General features: G+C 41.5%; 1 protein-coding gene across 8 annotated transcripts in view; it reads left to right on the forward strand.

Moving 5' to 3' along the window:
- The first annotated feature begins 205 nt into the window (after nucleotides 1–205).
- The window catches only part of ank1a (ankyrin 1, erythrocytic a), an 89,748-nt gene continuing 74,861 nt past the window's right edge, over nucleotides 206–15,092 (forward strand). For 6 of the 8 annotated variants that reach the window (XM_069682453.1, XM_069682457.1, XM_069682458.1 and 3 more), the window contains exon 1: nucleotides 631–1,200. In XM_069682453.1, the coding sequence (XP_069538554.1) occupies nucleotides 1,075–1,200 (126 nt within the window). In that variant the 5' untranslated portion in view covers nucleotides 631–1,074. Of the gene's footprint in view, nucleotides 249–371; nucleotides 504–630; nucleotides 1,201–15,092 lie in introns of those variants that run through there. The other 2 variants (XM_069682452.1, XM_069682451.1) reach the window with 2 other exon arrangements.

Consider the following 15,092-nt stretch of genomic DNA (forward strand, 5'->3'; position numbering starts at 1 on the left):
GGAGGAAAGGAAAGCAGGAAAACAAAACAAGTAGTCAATGAAGCAAAGCTTTTGGTGATGTTATTGTATCACACTTTTACAATAATCCTTCAGGGAGTGATGTAGAATATCCTTTTATTGCTTGCAGCCTTCCTCTGATGTACACAAGCACACTGCACCAACATCCTTGCACGGGTACCAATCCTGTCTGCTGCAGCGCCTAAACAGGAGAGAGGGAGAAGGGAGCAGAGAGAGAGAGGGAGGGGGGAGTAAGAAGCAGTTTTTTTCCTCATGCATGTTTTAGTTTTATTTACTCTGGTTTCCTTGTGTGTGTGTGTGTGTGTGTGTGTGTGTGTGTGTGTGTGTGTGCGTGTGCGTGTGTGAGAGAATGATTGCGTGATTGGCTGTGGTGATGACGGGTTCCCTGTGCAGCCTAGCGATCCTCCACAGATGGACACACAGCAAGACTATGAGATACTCTATGAGAAATTAAATACTGGAAAAGGAAACAAAATCAATGCAATGTGAGGAGGGTGCACTGACTTTGATTTAAAGCTGCTCAGGCTATTCCTCAACTGACTGTCGGTTCATCCCTCTTTAATCTTTGTTGATGGGGAGGGATGGGGGGGGGTTAAAGCAGTTGCACAGAATGCCAAAGCAGTAAATGGAAGAGAGATGTACAGAAGGAAAACAAGTAAAAAGAAGGAAAACCGGGGTATTTAGTGTTTTTTACCTTTTTTCTCCTGCACAGAGAAAGGGAGACCGAAGAGGAAGGAAGCAGAAGAATTGAACGAGGGAAGTGTACGTGAGCGATTAAGAGCGAGAGTGTGTGAGCATTGGGGGGAGAGAGAGAGAGAGAGTGAGCGAGCGCTGCGCTGCAGTAGCATCCCACAGCAGACGGCTGAGGACTGCCGGTGTGTGTGTGACTGCACTGCTGAAGAGGAGGCGGAGGCAGAGGGTGAGCACGCTTGCAGACTCTGCAGGGCCATAGAGGAACGCACAGCAGCAGCGGCAGCGCTAGTGTTGGCCGGTACCAGGTAGACCGCTGGAGGATCTGGACACGCCAACACTGCCTAGACCCCAACAACCACCGCCATGGCACAAGCGGCCAAACATCTCCGCAAGAACAAGGATTTAGAAGCCCAGCTAGAGCAGGAGCGCAAAGAGAAGGAGGAGGAGAGAGTCAAAAAGAGGAGTCGTTCGCGGGATAAAAAGCGCAAGGTACTGGGACTATTCACAGGTGGGGTGGAGTGATGGGGGGGAGGGTGGGGAGGGAGGTATGGCTAGAGAGGGGGGCAGGAAGGTTGAGTCGCCCCCCACCCCTCTTCTTTCTCTGTCATGCTAAGCTGTGGTCAGGGGTGCCGGGGCACACATGGAAACTCAGTCATGAGTGTGTTTCTACTGTGTGTACACACAGTCTCCCTGGCACACATGTATGTCATGTGCATACAGACACGGGGAAACGGTACAACACACTGCATGCTTTCCTACTCCGCTCGACTGCTTTATACCTGCTTTATTGACAGTCCTGTCTAAGCCGTCCGATAAGGCAGTGTTGTACTCTACTTCTCACTGTGTCTCTGTCCCTCTCCACATCTCTGTCTCGTCCCCTCTCTCTGTCTCCTCTCTCTTTTGTTTTCACACTGCGGTATGGTGGCAGTAAGCAAAATTTCACTATAGGACTAATATTCTACAAAGACGGTGAGCTTGCCAGTTTCCGCAACAGTCCTTTCTGATCTCCTCTCAGCATTTTTTTCTGTGGCATTGTAGTGACCGCAGAGCAAAACCTGCAGGCTTCTGTCTGACTGAGAAGTCCCAGGCAGAGCTGGCAGGGCTCGTTGTAAACAGTAAATCTCTGCTCCGCTAGTCAACGACTGCAGGGACGTATCATCAAGCTGCAGAGTCTACTTTATTCCTCTGGCCCCTGTCGGATTTTACTCAAACTCATTAATGAAAATGAGTCATCTGCAGAATATGCTGTTGTGTATTGGTGGCAAATTGGTCCTCAGCAAATGAGTCCAGCCGCCCTGTGAGCCTGCACCGTGCCAGGCTGGCTGTAAACCAATCTGATGCTGATGCAGTAGAGACAGTGTTATAGACAGAAACACAGTACAGCTTCCACTCTGCAACAGAGGGGAGGAAGGGCTGAAAGGCAGCTATAGGGATTAGATTTTTCCTTTTGTTTATCTTGTACAAGTAAGGCAACAATGGTTTGGAAGGTGTATTTGAGCAAAATCAAGGGAGAATGAGAGCAAGAATGAAGAAATGAAAGGTGCTGTGACTCAGATACAACAGGGGTTGTTGTCTGTGAGTTTGCTCGTCAGCTCTTTCTTTTGAAGAGCCAGACCCAAACCTTTTTTTATAGAAACATACTCATGCCATCACTCTGTCTGCGACGACTCACTTGAGCCAATGCCTGGGCAGAGATGCTTGTGTGTGTGTGTGTACATTATGCATGTGTTTTAGTGCAGTAAGTCATCTCCGGCACTAGAGATCCAAGGGAAGGCCTTTAGCTCTAACAATAAGGATGAGGCAGAGATGAGATTTCTGGTGAGGGTACTAATGCAGCCCAACTTTGACTGAAAGTGTATGGTTTCAGAGGATCCCATATCACTTACGTAACCATGCAGCTTAAGTCTTTCAAATAAGCCTCCTGACTCCCCTCCAGCTCTCCCTCCCAACCTCTCTTCCTTTTTTTAACACCGGCTTACAGCCATTCCTGGTTTCTGGAGCAGATGTTAATACTGGGGGAATTCTGTCTCTTTATCTCTCTTTCTTTTTCCAGTGCCCTCTTTGTTTCCTTTCAGATGCATGCAGCTACTTAGTCAAATTCTACAGTAATTCATAAGTTGACTGTTTTGTGTCCTTATGTTGCATGCAGGTAAACAAAACCACAATTACATTTTTGTTGTTTTTCTTATATTTGCGACTCAACACCGGTTTTAGGTAGTTGCCTTGTGTATTGACCTACACCTCAGGAGTGTCCCTATCCACGTGGTGTAAGCAAGGTCAATTCTTTCTGTGTGACAACTACATTTTTAATTTAACCACCCTACACATTTTGCTCACACACACAAACATATAACACAGAAAACCAGGTATTTCTTATGTAAGCTTCCTTCTTCACTGGAGGCATTTCCGTTGTGTTTCATACACATTTAATGGGTTTAGAATTGTTATAGTAAAAATCACTCATTCATCTTAATTTAGTTATCCTTACATGTATTGTACCTGTAATAGTTTCAACTTCATAGTGGATGATTCATTGTTGTTCTGGTGATTGAGTCACCATAGTAGGGACCCAGGGCAGCAAGTTGTTTAAACTATCACCTGGTTTAGTCTTTTCAGATTGAGCTTGTCATATGGCCTGTAGAGGCTGATAGCCAAGATTTGAGAGAAAAGCTGCATTATTTTTCTTCATACATTTTGGTTTTGTGTATTTAAAACATTTTTTCCATTTCCTCACCATTTTATCTATCCTCTTTATAGTTTTAATGATCTTAATGCTATGTTTGTACGACTGTAATCTGGTGTTTTAGAATGATTATTTACATCCCTGTGGGGACACGAGCTGTGTCAGCTGATGAATGTCCGGAGTCATAAAGCTAACAATTCGTCATCAAAGGGTGAAAGTGCCATTTTAATTGGCTTCATGGTGTAGTGGTATTATACGGCTCAGGTCAGTTGCTGAGCAGTGGATAATGTTGTTCTCAAATTACTTTTATTGATGAGTTTGCCCCCTCTTGAAAAATGAGCATTGTCAGGATGTGAACAAAGCCCTACTGTCCTAGTCAGCACCTATTTTCACCTCATTCTGTATGTGCGTTTGTGTCTACATCTAAAGTGGATTACCTGCCGAGAATAGCTCTGAAGCATGAAGTCTCGCTTTGCTGGGTTTTTATCGTTTGTCTCAAAGAGAAAAAAAATGTATCAAGTACAGTTTTCATTTTAGGCTGCTTACTTTTTAAAGATTCTGTATTATTCCAAGGTCATGAGAAATATACACCTGACATTTACTTCTTAACAGGATGCTTAGGACTGAAGATACACCGTCATAATGTTCTAGGGCTACACATTCTCTCTAGTCATTCTAACATAGTGCCTGCTTGATTTGGGTTGTTGGTGAAAACATCTTTCAACAATTGCAGTTTTATTCATCAGATAAAAGACAAAAATAGACACAAAATGGTACTTAAAGTAACAATGACAATAATGCAAATACGAAATTCTGAACAAAACAGTAAAATGTGTCCTGTGAAAAGCTCTACAATTATTTCAGTTGGTTTCTTTGACCATTTAGAGATCTGATTCCTCCCCTTTCCTAATGTTTAGTGCCACAGTATGTGATCGGTATCTGGTGAGCCCCCAGGGTGTTTAACAAATCCAATAGTCCCATTCAGGATGAATGTTTACAGCAGTATTTTCATGTGCAGTAATATGGATTTTTCTTTGGTGTCATTTCCCTTTTGCTCATTGAGTTTTGTGTTTCAGTAGTGTTGTATGTTGTTATTTTAAAGTGCATATATAAATGTCCTTACATGCACCTAATTATTAATTAAAGATTAGGGGTGAGTGAGCTGATTATTTGCATTATCGACCGTTTTCCCTTTTCTGTAAAAAATGTTGTCCTGAAAACAGTTCCATTTCATAGAAGACCAAGAATACCAGCAAACATTTCCTATTGACAAGCTTGAACCAGTGAATTATTTGCTTTTTTATTCTAAAAAATAATTCTAAAAAATATCTGATTGTCGATTATTTTATTTGTCGATTTTCTTTTTACTCATTGATTCAGCACGAGTTGTGATTATGAACAAACCATCCAAATATAACAACAGAAATTACAGTTCACATCCACTTCTGAACTGAAAGCTGCAGCTTTTTTTCTGCTAGCAAATGTAACACAGTAGCTCACTGGGATAAAACGTCCTTCCTCAAAAACAGGCGTTCAGAACAATGTTACTGTTCATCGACTGGTTATTACACATAATGCTGCAGATCTGCAACCTACAATGATATATTTTATCATTTATTTTAAAAATGTATTTCTATTTAATGCTCTAGTGTTTCTGAACATAGTATGTTGGCCTTTCCATTCTCTTGAACGTGATATCTCAGGAACACCCGGAGGAAATTTAGTTTTGTCAGAAAAAAACGTCCACTTGGACTCAAGGATGAACTGATTATTTTTTTGTTGTCAAAGTCACTTTGACCTTAAAACTGTCCCTTTCTTGTGAAATTTAAATTTCTATCTGCGTGATGTTCTCTTCCCAAAGAATAGTCTAGAAATTATTCACTAGAATAATTCATGTTAAATAAGTAAAGATTTCCATTTCACTAGAAAGACACTTAATAAAAGAAAAAATTACGACATCTGTGGATGTCACAGGACTGTAATATGTCTGTCCAATCATTTTATTGGAAACAAATTAAATGATTGGATGTCGTCTCACCTTTTTACCTACCTGCCTACGCCAAATTTTCCTGTACACTTATTGTGCATGAGTCTACCACAAGCTTAAACTAGCAAGCTATTTATGCTAATGATGACAACGATGCATTGTGCTCCTCTCCCCAATGCTCTCTCATGGACTCATCCTGCACTATAAGTGAGGCAGAACATGCGTCTTCCTTTGGTACTGTGGCTTGACATCTTCAGTACGTATACGAGTGTGAACAGACATAGATTTTAATTCTAATTTAACTAGTAGGTTGATGCAAACAACAGTAGGGCAATTACTCTAGTTTTTTTTTACTATTATTATTCAAATAATTGTTTGGTCCATAAAAATGTAAAAATACCAATCACTATTTCCAAGAGCCAAAGGTTTTTATCAAATGTTTTGTCCTTCCAACATATTTAATCTTTTCTTAATGTAAAGAAGAAAAAAAAAATCTCACTTTTGAAAAACTGGAGCCATCAAAAGTTCAATCAAAACAGTGTGATGGATATATAAAGCTCTATGATACTGCATCGAGTGTTGCAACATCATATGGAAAGTCTGTTGCTGAGAGGCCATTGTTGTGAGCTGTTACAGTTTCTGTTTAGTCAGGCTTGCCTGTTACTTGCAAAGCAGTGAAGTGCAGAGAATGAGAGTCAAGGCAGCTGAGGACTGACCCATTAGTGGTGCTGATACTCAGACTCATCAATACTATAAGTCTGGTAAGGATGCACTATGGCTCCTATGTTGCTGTAAATTGTCTGGCACTCTGAGGTGTTGGCTGTTGATGTATATCGCAGCCCATCAGGGGTCTTAAAGGTAAAACTCAGCAGCATAGACTTTCAGGTTCCTAAACAACAGTACTAACCAGGGTGCAGGACTTTGAAGCTCATGTGGCTGCCAGTGAACATTTCAATAGTACAGGTGCTATCTTCGTATGAAGCAGAGGTGGCAGCAGTGTATCAGCATTCCAGCCACGTCTTTGTCTGCCCTCCAAAATCTCTAACCCTCCCTGCCTGAACAGGAAGCAAAGCCTTTACTTAGGTTAATGTGTTGATGTCTGAGACAGATTGGTAATGTAGGGCTGTCTAGGAGTTGTATTTATCTTTGAAACTGTGTGGTTTCAGTATGTCTTCAGATTTGGTGGATTAAACATGCTGCAGCAGTGACAAAGCCCATCACATCACCTATCTGCTGATCAGCCAGGCTTAACTGTACTCTCACTTTGCTTGTTAAGTTATCACAATGAGCTGCAACTTGTTGTTTTTCCCTTTTTTGTTTTTTTTTCCTACTGGTAAAATAAAATCAGATATAGTGTGCTAATCTGTGAACTTTGGGAATATGGTTTGATATTGTTACCTATGGACAAAGCCAGGCTAGCTGTTTCACTAAGTTTCCAATATTTGTCGTAAGCAATGTGAACTGATAAGTGTATTGATGTATTTCAGAGAATATCAAACAGTTCCTCTTAACTTGCACAGTCATGACCACACCGTGAGCTGGCAACAGCACAGTGTTGACTGGAGCCCATCATCCATTCACAAAACACAAATCTAACAAAGAAAGGCCGTATTATTGGTCTTTTTTATCTTTGTTTTGAAAACTGTTCTGGACTTAAGTCACTTGTTTGTTAAACTCTCTCAAATTACGTGGAAAAAACAATATGAGACAGAAGTGCTATTTGACATTTCTGGAGAGGATCTTTTGAAGTAGACTCGTCTGGTCACATCCTTCCCTCCCATCTCCAGTGGTCTACTTTAGAGCTTCTGCTCTAAACTCTTGAGTGAAAATTATTACTTTCACTTTCTCTCTTTCTCTACTTTGTCTGTTCTAAGAGACATTGAAAATTGTCCCTTTCCCTTCTATTTCGTTGAAGTTTTGCTAAGCCAATATATAGTTGCTATAAAACAGAATTTGGTTGACATCCGCATAGATCTCTCGAAGATAGTATTTCGGTTATGATTATGTTTAGTCCTTATGAGGGCACTGTCCTGTGTGTGTGTATGTGGTGTAGGGCTGCACGGTATATCATTTAACAATCGCAATTGCGATGTGCACATGTGCAATAGTCAAATCGCAGGTCATGTGATAGTGAAGCAACTTTAGTGAATATTATTGCTATATTGTTGCTCGGTGCAAAAAGAAAACTCGCCAGTTCCTAGTTTTCCATGACTGATCTACAGAAAAAGTCCATCTGCTATCACATTAGTGCAGGTCCTTACCAGAGCACACCGAGACCTGACCGCTGTGCAGCAGAGTCTGTATGTCACCTGCCTGTAAACAAGCATGCAATGTTGCTGCCGTCGCAGATCATGTCGGCGGGATGATCGACGAAGACGCTCCGTTACACGAGGTGGCTCATAAGTGAGTGTATTACTGTTATCAGTGGCAACTCGTCCCGGTGCTGGTTAATGCTGTGGCCACATAAACCTATAGTTAACAGAGTGGATGTGTGTTTACTTTTAGCAGCTATATTTACAGCGCACACAGTGTGAGGTTGTGTGTGCCGATAGGAAGTAGGATACTGTGAAGGTTACAGTCACTGGGCTGATCACGCTAATTATAAATACATTTGAAGACTGTTGGAAATATGACATGGCATACAAGTAACACAACTGCAGCCCACAACTCTATTTGTATTTATTTTATAAAGAAACGTGTCGTTCCAGCTGTACTTTTTCTTAAGGGTGTCAGAGTTGCTGAACCAAGTGTGGTAAAAGGAGGAGAGGGGTTTTGTTTTGTTAGAAAGAAATAGATTTAGATGTCCCAAATAATAAAAAGTATGATTGTTAATTGTTCATATGAAGGCTACATGAAAACACACTGCATTTATCTAGTGAAATTTCCTGAAATATTTAAAATGGCAAAAAATATCTCGGAACAAAAAGTTTTCGCAATGTCTGTTTGTTTTTTTTTCAATATTGTGCAGCCCAAGTGGTGTGTCCGACAGCATGTTGCATCATATGACATCATTACCCAACACCAGTTGAATCCACCAGCTTACAATTAATTTCACTATTCTTTGCTCAACTCCACAGATAAGTGTGTGTGTTAATGAATCCCGTATCATATGTTGGTGTTTGTGTGGTGCTGCAGCCCAGGTGGCCCTGTGGAACCCCTGAGACAGATGACTCAGCAGGCCTGGCGAGGCACTCACTCATGTTGATGGAGCCTGGGAATGAGTCTCAGCGAGTCCAGCTCCTGGCTCTACAGTAAGTGCTGCTAGGGCAGGTTGGCCGAGAGCTGCAGCCTACTCTCCTTTAATTAAAGCGAGAATGGAAGGCGCACGTGAGGCCAATTCGCCAGCCTCCACCCCAACCCCCCCTTCCTTTAACCAAGGCGATAGCTGGACTTTATTTATGAGCTATCAGAGTGTTTTCCAGGCAGATACCCCACCACACCCAGTTCGGTTTATTTGATGAGAGAGTCAAGATGAATCCCCTGCTCAAGAGGCACTTTCTCCAGTCTTTGTTGGAATTAAAAAAGAAATTAAATTAACCAGAGCAAAGTAACGGCAAGCATCCAGCAGGCACTCCCTCTCTGCAGGGCTTCGGCTTCCCCCGAAACTCCTAAGCCTGAGTATATTTTTACATTTGTGATCAGTGGTGAAGATTTTTCACCATGTTTTCAGTTTCATCCACACTGCAGTGAGTCATTCTTTCGATTGAAGACTGGCGGTAACAAGCATAAGTACCTGCTACTTTTGTGTTATTATCTCTGTAATAAAAGAAATCCTGTAAGACACACAGCATTTGTGGTGTGTTTCCTGGCTGATGATTGTAAATGAAGCTGATCTGACACGTAGGACTGCAGTGCTTTCAGCAAGGTATTAGTTTCCAAAACAGGTTCTTGTAAACCTCCAAAAATATTAACATAGGCAGCATCTGGCCGTATCCGTCTGTGTTTATCCTACCACTGAACGGTTAAATCTATTCATTTGAGAGAAAACACGTGAAATGATGTGTCATACTGTGAGGGGCTTCCTTAGATTTCCCTCCTAGTGCCTCCCTCCCTCCCTTCATCATCCTCTCTCTCCTTGGCCGATTGCGCTAATCTCTCCTCCCAATTGTTATTCTAATAGTGCAGCTGTTACGTAACTCCCTGAAACAAGAATTGAGAGATCAGGGTTATTGAAATGGATCCTCATCATGCCCAAATAAAAATGGATGAGAGAGAGGGAGAAAGAAGTAGAGAGAAGGACATGATATCTTCTTTGAGGAATGTGGTACGTCATTGCTGGGCGGCTTGTTGTGAAAAAGGGAAGGCTTTTGGTTTCTGTCACCCAACCTGAGCTCTTTCCCTTTAAGCTCCTTCTGGCTGATGAGAGAGGAGGGAGGAAAGGACAGGAGGTGGGATAGGGAGCTTAGTGCAGTTTGATGTCCAGGTACTCGGAGTCCTGCCTTGATATCCTCACACTCTGCAGCATCTCTTGGGCTGATATGTACGATAGCGAGGAGCTTCTGCAGTGTGCAACCACTTACTGTATTGATCTGCTCTGCTTTGCGCTGTAGAGATTTTATTTCTGCTCCGTCGTTCAAATTTAAACAACCGGTTTCCTATGCAGATTTGTCCTTTAATGAACTTAGATGATTTTTTTCCCGTCTTTCCTTCATGCTTCAGTGCACTAAAACCGAATAGATGTGTAGATCCGTTTTAGTGATGACAAATGGATTAGCTGAGACCTTTGCTGCCATGATAGCTGCACAGTTCCTTGGATAGTAAAATTATTATTTTTTTACGACTTTTTAATGGTTTTTCCTTACTTGATAGTGAAAGCTGAAGACATGAAAATTGGGTGTCGGGACCATGTTCTTGCTAGGACCCGACATCACTTTGGTACAGCCTGAAAAATCCAAACAAATATTTGATGGATTGCTGTGAAAATGTGCCCCAGAGGAGGAATCCTGGTGATTTGGATTTCCTTTTTACCTTATATAAGGGGCAAAAACATTTCTTTTTTTAAGTTAAATATCTGAACAACTAATTTATATGTGCAAGACTGTCCTATAATATACATTTTGCAAGTTTGTGTGCTTTGTGTTCAAAGCGAGCATGCCAGTGTGGGACTGCATTTGTATGTGCAAAGATGAGCTTTCAGACAGTAGGAATATAGCCCAGAGACAGAGTCATAGAGGAGAAGAGTGAGAGCAAAAAGGAGTGAAATATCAGAGGAGTGTGGGTGACCCCAGGGTGACTCTGCACCCTTTTCCCCCGTATTGAATGACAGGTGTCTTATTTACTTGATTGATATGATGATTTCTTTTTCTGTCTACCTGAGGGAAGAAGGATAATTCAATTCAAAGCCACGCAGTACAGTAGGTCATTACAGCAGCACAACTTCCCAGCTGTGATTCTCAGTCCCAGTTCTCTGAGTGCGGACAATGGAGAATGTCTGATTCATTTAAGGCAATGGGCAGGAGGAAAAGATTGAGTTCATGATTGGAAGCTGAATTTCCTAAATGAATTAAACCTGCATCGTCCAAAGTGACGTCCTGAAATGCAGTATGTATGTTACAGCACCTTTTTAATAGTGTGCTTTCGCAGTTGGGATCAATAAAGTGCGGCTATTTATCTATCTGGAGGAAGGGATTCAGATTTAGTTTTTTGTGTCTAATAGTCATTTTCAACAGATGATTAAACAAGATCAGGACTTTGGCCTTGGTTGGTGCCTTGGAGTCTCATTGTATGCTCTCTCTTACTTATTGGAGTGCATATTTCTTTAGTCATCTAATCCTTGTGTCAAGTGTCATCATGGTGTCATAGCATCATGGACCAGTTATTAAAAGCTTAGCCATTTGTAAACCCCTTCATCTGAATCCCCCCGGAGGGAGAGGTGGTGTCACTTTGATTTGATCCTCCTCACTTCTCATCCCATCCAGCCTGCACAATGATCTGCTCTCTGGGAGGATGTCCAATAAGATGTAGATACACAGAACATTACCTTCCATCATCCATCCACACCTATGTTAAAAGAGCTACATCTGTAGTAGCACCAGTAAACGTTGTTAATTTGATTGCCTGTTCCATTAACAACAGATCCATCACTGTATAATGCGAGGCTTTTCAAACTAAAGGAAAACCCCCAAACTGCAAAACTGTGCGTGTGAAAAAATAGCTTGCATGGCTTCACGCTAAGAATGTGCCTCTGTATGTCTTTGTTGCTTTCCACCATACACAGTGGGTCAGGATCTCTCAACGATTTTTGACTTCCATGATATTAGAAAGACAAAAAACCCTTTGCTACTCAGCTTTCCAGTTGTATGTAAATCATTGAAAATAAAGATCTCAACGATAACACGTAGATTTCTTATTCTGGATATGAACAACAACTTAAAGTATCTACAACACAGAGCTTGGACTTTTCCTTGTTTTAATAAACTGGGTAGCAAAGCATGACTGGTGCTCCTGGGCTCTTAAGTGAAATATAAAAAGGCGCCATTGAGGTGCCATGGGGGCTAGCGGGTTAACAATTACTCGTGGTACTCTTCACCCTGCCAAATGCATTTTAGAGGTGCAGAAATATTTTCTCTAAGGATGTTATTTGTGTTCACTTATTATACACCAGTCTCAAACTGTTGTAATGTAAAAATGTGTTTATGAGAAAATGCTACAAGTTCAGTTGCTCCTTTTTTCTATATTCCTAATGTTCCATTTTTCTCATTAGCAGTTGTTCAAGAAAAAAAAGAGTTTAATGACAATGCTTCCTATGAGTGCTAAGAACAATGTCAATTTAAACCTTTTCATCACAGTTAAGAAACTCATTAGATATTTTTGTAAATCATACATTGGGTGAATTGCCCATTTAACTGCTTTGTTTACTTATAATGTTTAAAAATAAACCTCAACAGATCCAGTAAGGTTCTAAAAGGGATATGGATTCTATTGAATCTCGACCACTCGGCATGAGATATGAGCCGTCTCTGCTTGTGCTGTACAGCATGTCAGTCATTACAGTGATGAATGAATGACTGAAGTTAATACTCAGAAATGATCAATTTATCTTTTAGACACATCTGCGATTATGGCAAGTGAACCTTGGCACTTAAATACTTTACTGCCTGATGTTGAAGTAGGTCCAATCTCATTGTGTACCTACACATTTCTTTTTCTGTGTGTGTGTGAGTGTGTGAGCTCACATTCATTAAACACAGGCACGTGGGTTGTCTTGTGGCGCAGGATTTACTAGGTAGCTGGGAGGATAGTGGTGTCACCCAGCCTCTAATTGGCTGACCCCAGAGATTTCTCTCCCGTGCAGATTCAGAGCTAGGTGCCCACCCCCTTCCCTTTCCTCCTCTGTCCTAGAGCGCATTCCTCCATCCCTCCCATAATCAATTCTCCTGCTTCCATACGGACTACAACTCCTTCCCCCTCCTTCACCCTCTGCCGCAGTTACTTGCAAGATCACTGCAAGATCATGCGTTTGATTTTTAACATCCCCCTCTTTTCTTCGTCAGCCTCTGAGTTCTGCACTAAACACTATGGATCCACAATTGGAGAGAGACAAACGGGGGAGATTAAGTGAGCAACAGAAGGGGGGGTGGAGCATCGTCATTTTTACTGTTGCGGCAGCCTCATGTTTTCAGTAGGCAGAAAAAGACAAGAAACCATGAGTGCAGTGTAGGTTGATATGGAATGATCAACTTCCACCACACACATTTATGTAATGTGATGTAATAAAGAGACGTTTGTGCAGATGATGCTGTAGCTGCATTCCCCCCTCCTGTAATATAGTCAGTTTGGATCGAAGAGGAGGGGGACGGTCCTCCGGGACTGTAGCGGTATCGGCACAGGATGAAGGAGAATCTGCGTGCATGCAGCAGCTTTACAAGGTCAACCACACCTCGTACACGATCACATGTAAGCACACATGTATGTAGACCTGGCATACGGACATCCACTGTCAGCCAGCCCTTAGTCAGCACTGTGTCGGCTTATCTGCAGGAAAGTTGAATGTCGCCACCTAGTGTTGAAATGGAGGACTTCCTGATAACTATATGAGCACTGACATCTCATTTCTTTTTCTTATTCTCACTTTCTCATTCCTCTCCTTCAGTCAAATACTCTGCCTTCAGGACTCCACCATAAGCTGCCGTTTTTCCATGTCCACCTCAAAAACACAGTCCTTTTAAATGTACACACTGTATGTAATTTTCTTACACACACAAATATCCATATTTCATTTCCTGAACATCCACATGCTGCAAGAAAATCCATCTTAATCACATAGATGACATCACCACCGTTTAGCTCTGTGTCCTTTTTGTTTTGTCTTTTCAAACACATTGATATCATGACACATTGAAGAACACATCTTTTCGGTACATCATTTATCTAAACTGATGGCTGGAAGTTCATCCTGACTTCTCTGCATTAGTCTACATTCTTTGTGTCCTTTTTTCTTTTGCTGCTCCCCTTCTATCCTACTCATACAAAAGAACATCCCTCCACCACTTTCCCCAGCCCTGTGGCCACCCTTCTTTTCAGCCATTTCCCCCTGCTGCCTCCCTGCAGAGTCTAAGTGAAGCAGAATATATAGCAGAGCTTGAGGCAGTGCAGGACAGTTAGTTTGCTGCTAATGGAGAAAATATTTGTCAGAGCATAGAGCAGAGTGACTTTGGCTTCAGCACACCCTAAGGCACAGACCTTTAATTGCCTTCACACACACTGGTGGAACGCTACATCTGACACAAGCGTGTGTGTATGAGTATGCGAGAGAGGGAGGATGTATGTGCCTTCCTCCTTATATGACCATATTCCCGTGGGTTGTTCTGTGTGACTTGAATAACTTCTGGATCAATATGTCCGTTTCCTCTTCATTTTAAAGAAATCTGTTACAGAGTAACAGCAGATAAGTTTGCTGTGGTTTCTCCACCTCTGATTGTTTCAAATATTTTAGACCTACGTCATAACATATATCTTCGTTAACTTTGATTTTGAGGAACTCAGTGTGCACACAGTCTGGAGTTTGAGCTCTTAACTCTTAACTGTGTAGATTGTGTATAAACACACATAATGTACACATGACTTGTGCAGCCATTTCACAAGCAAGTCCTGTTTAAAAATGGAATGAGTCATCCATTAATTAACAGAAAATGTTTCACAGATTCCAATCAAAACATTTTTGTGGTAGTTTGTTTAATAGTTTTGAGTTTGACTCTGTTGGACAAATCAATTTGAAGACATCCCCTCTGTCTCTGGGGACTTTGGACATTGGTCTTTGAAATGTCTACAAGAGGTAACAGTAGATAAATTAGGCTCAGTAAATTAGTTAAATTTCATGTTGCATGTTATAGTTTTTAATTTAAATGGCCTCAAATAAACCATTTTCACCAGTGGGGAAAAAGCACAATTTAAAATGTAAGGACAGTGTCTTCCGTGTCCCTCTCTTGTTTGTTTTTCCATCTCTTGTGTTTGTCCTTGGTCAGAGGGCTGAAGGTCAGCAACATGCAACTTCCTTTAAAGACTTGCTGTTTCAATCATTTATCAGTTCTTCTTACTGCCACATCCCATGCCTTCACTCAGTTCTAGTTGTTTTTGCATTCTTGCTTCCTGCTGAGTTGATGAAAGTGAATCCTCGTCAACACTTACTCATGTCTTTCTTCTATTCCTCCATACAGCTCACTACACAGGTTTAATGTGAAATTTAAGTTCAGTTTAAAATTCAACTCTTTA

The sequence above is a fragment of the Semicossyphus pulcher genome, unplaced genomic scaffold (genome assembly GCF_022749685.1).
Source record: "Semicossyphus pulcher isolate SPU_LCO1_2020_fin unplaced genomic scaffold, fSemPul1.0.p SCAF_6, whole genome shotgun sequence".
Classification (NCBI taxonomy): domain Eukaryota; kingdom Metazoa; phylum Chordata; class Actinopteri; order Labriformes; family Labridae; genus Semicossyphus; species Semicossyphus pulcher.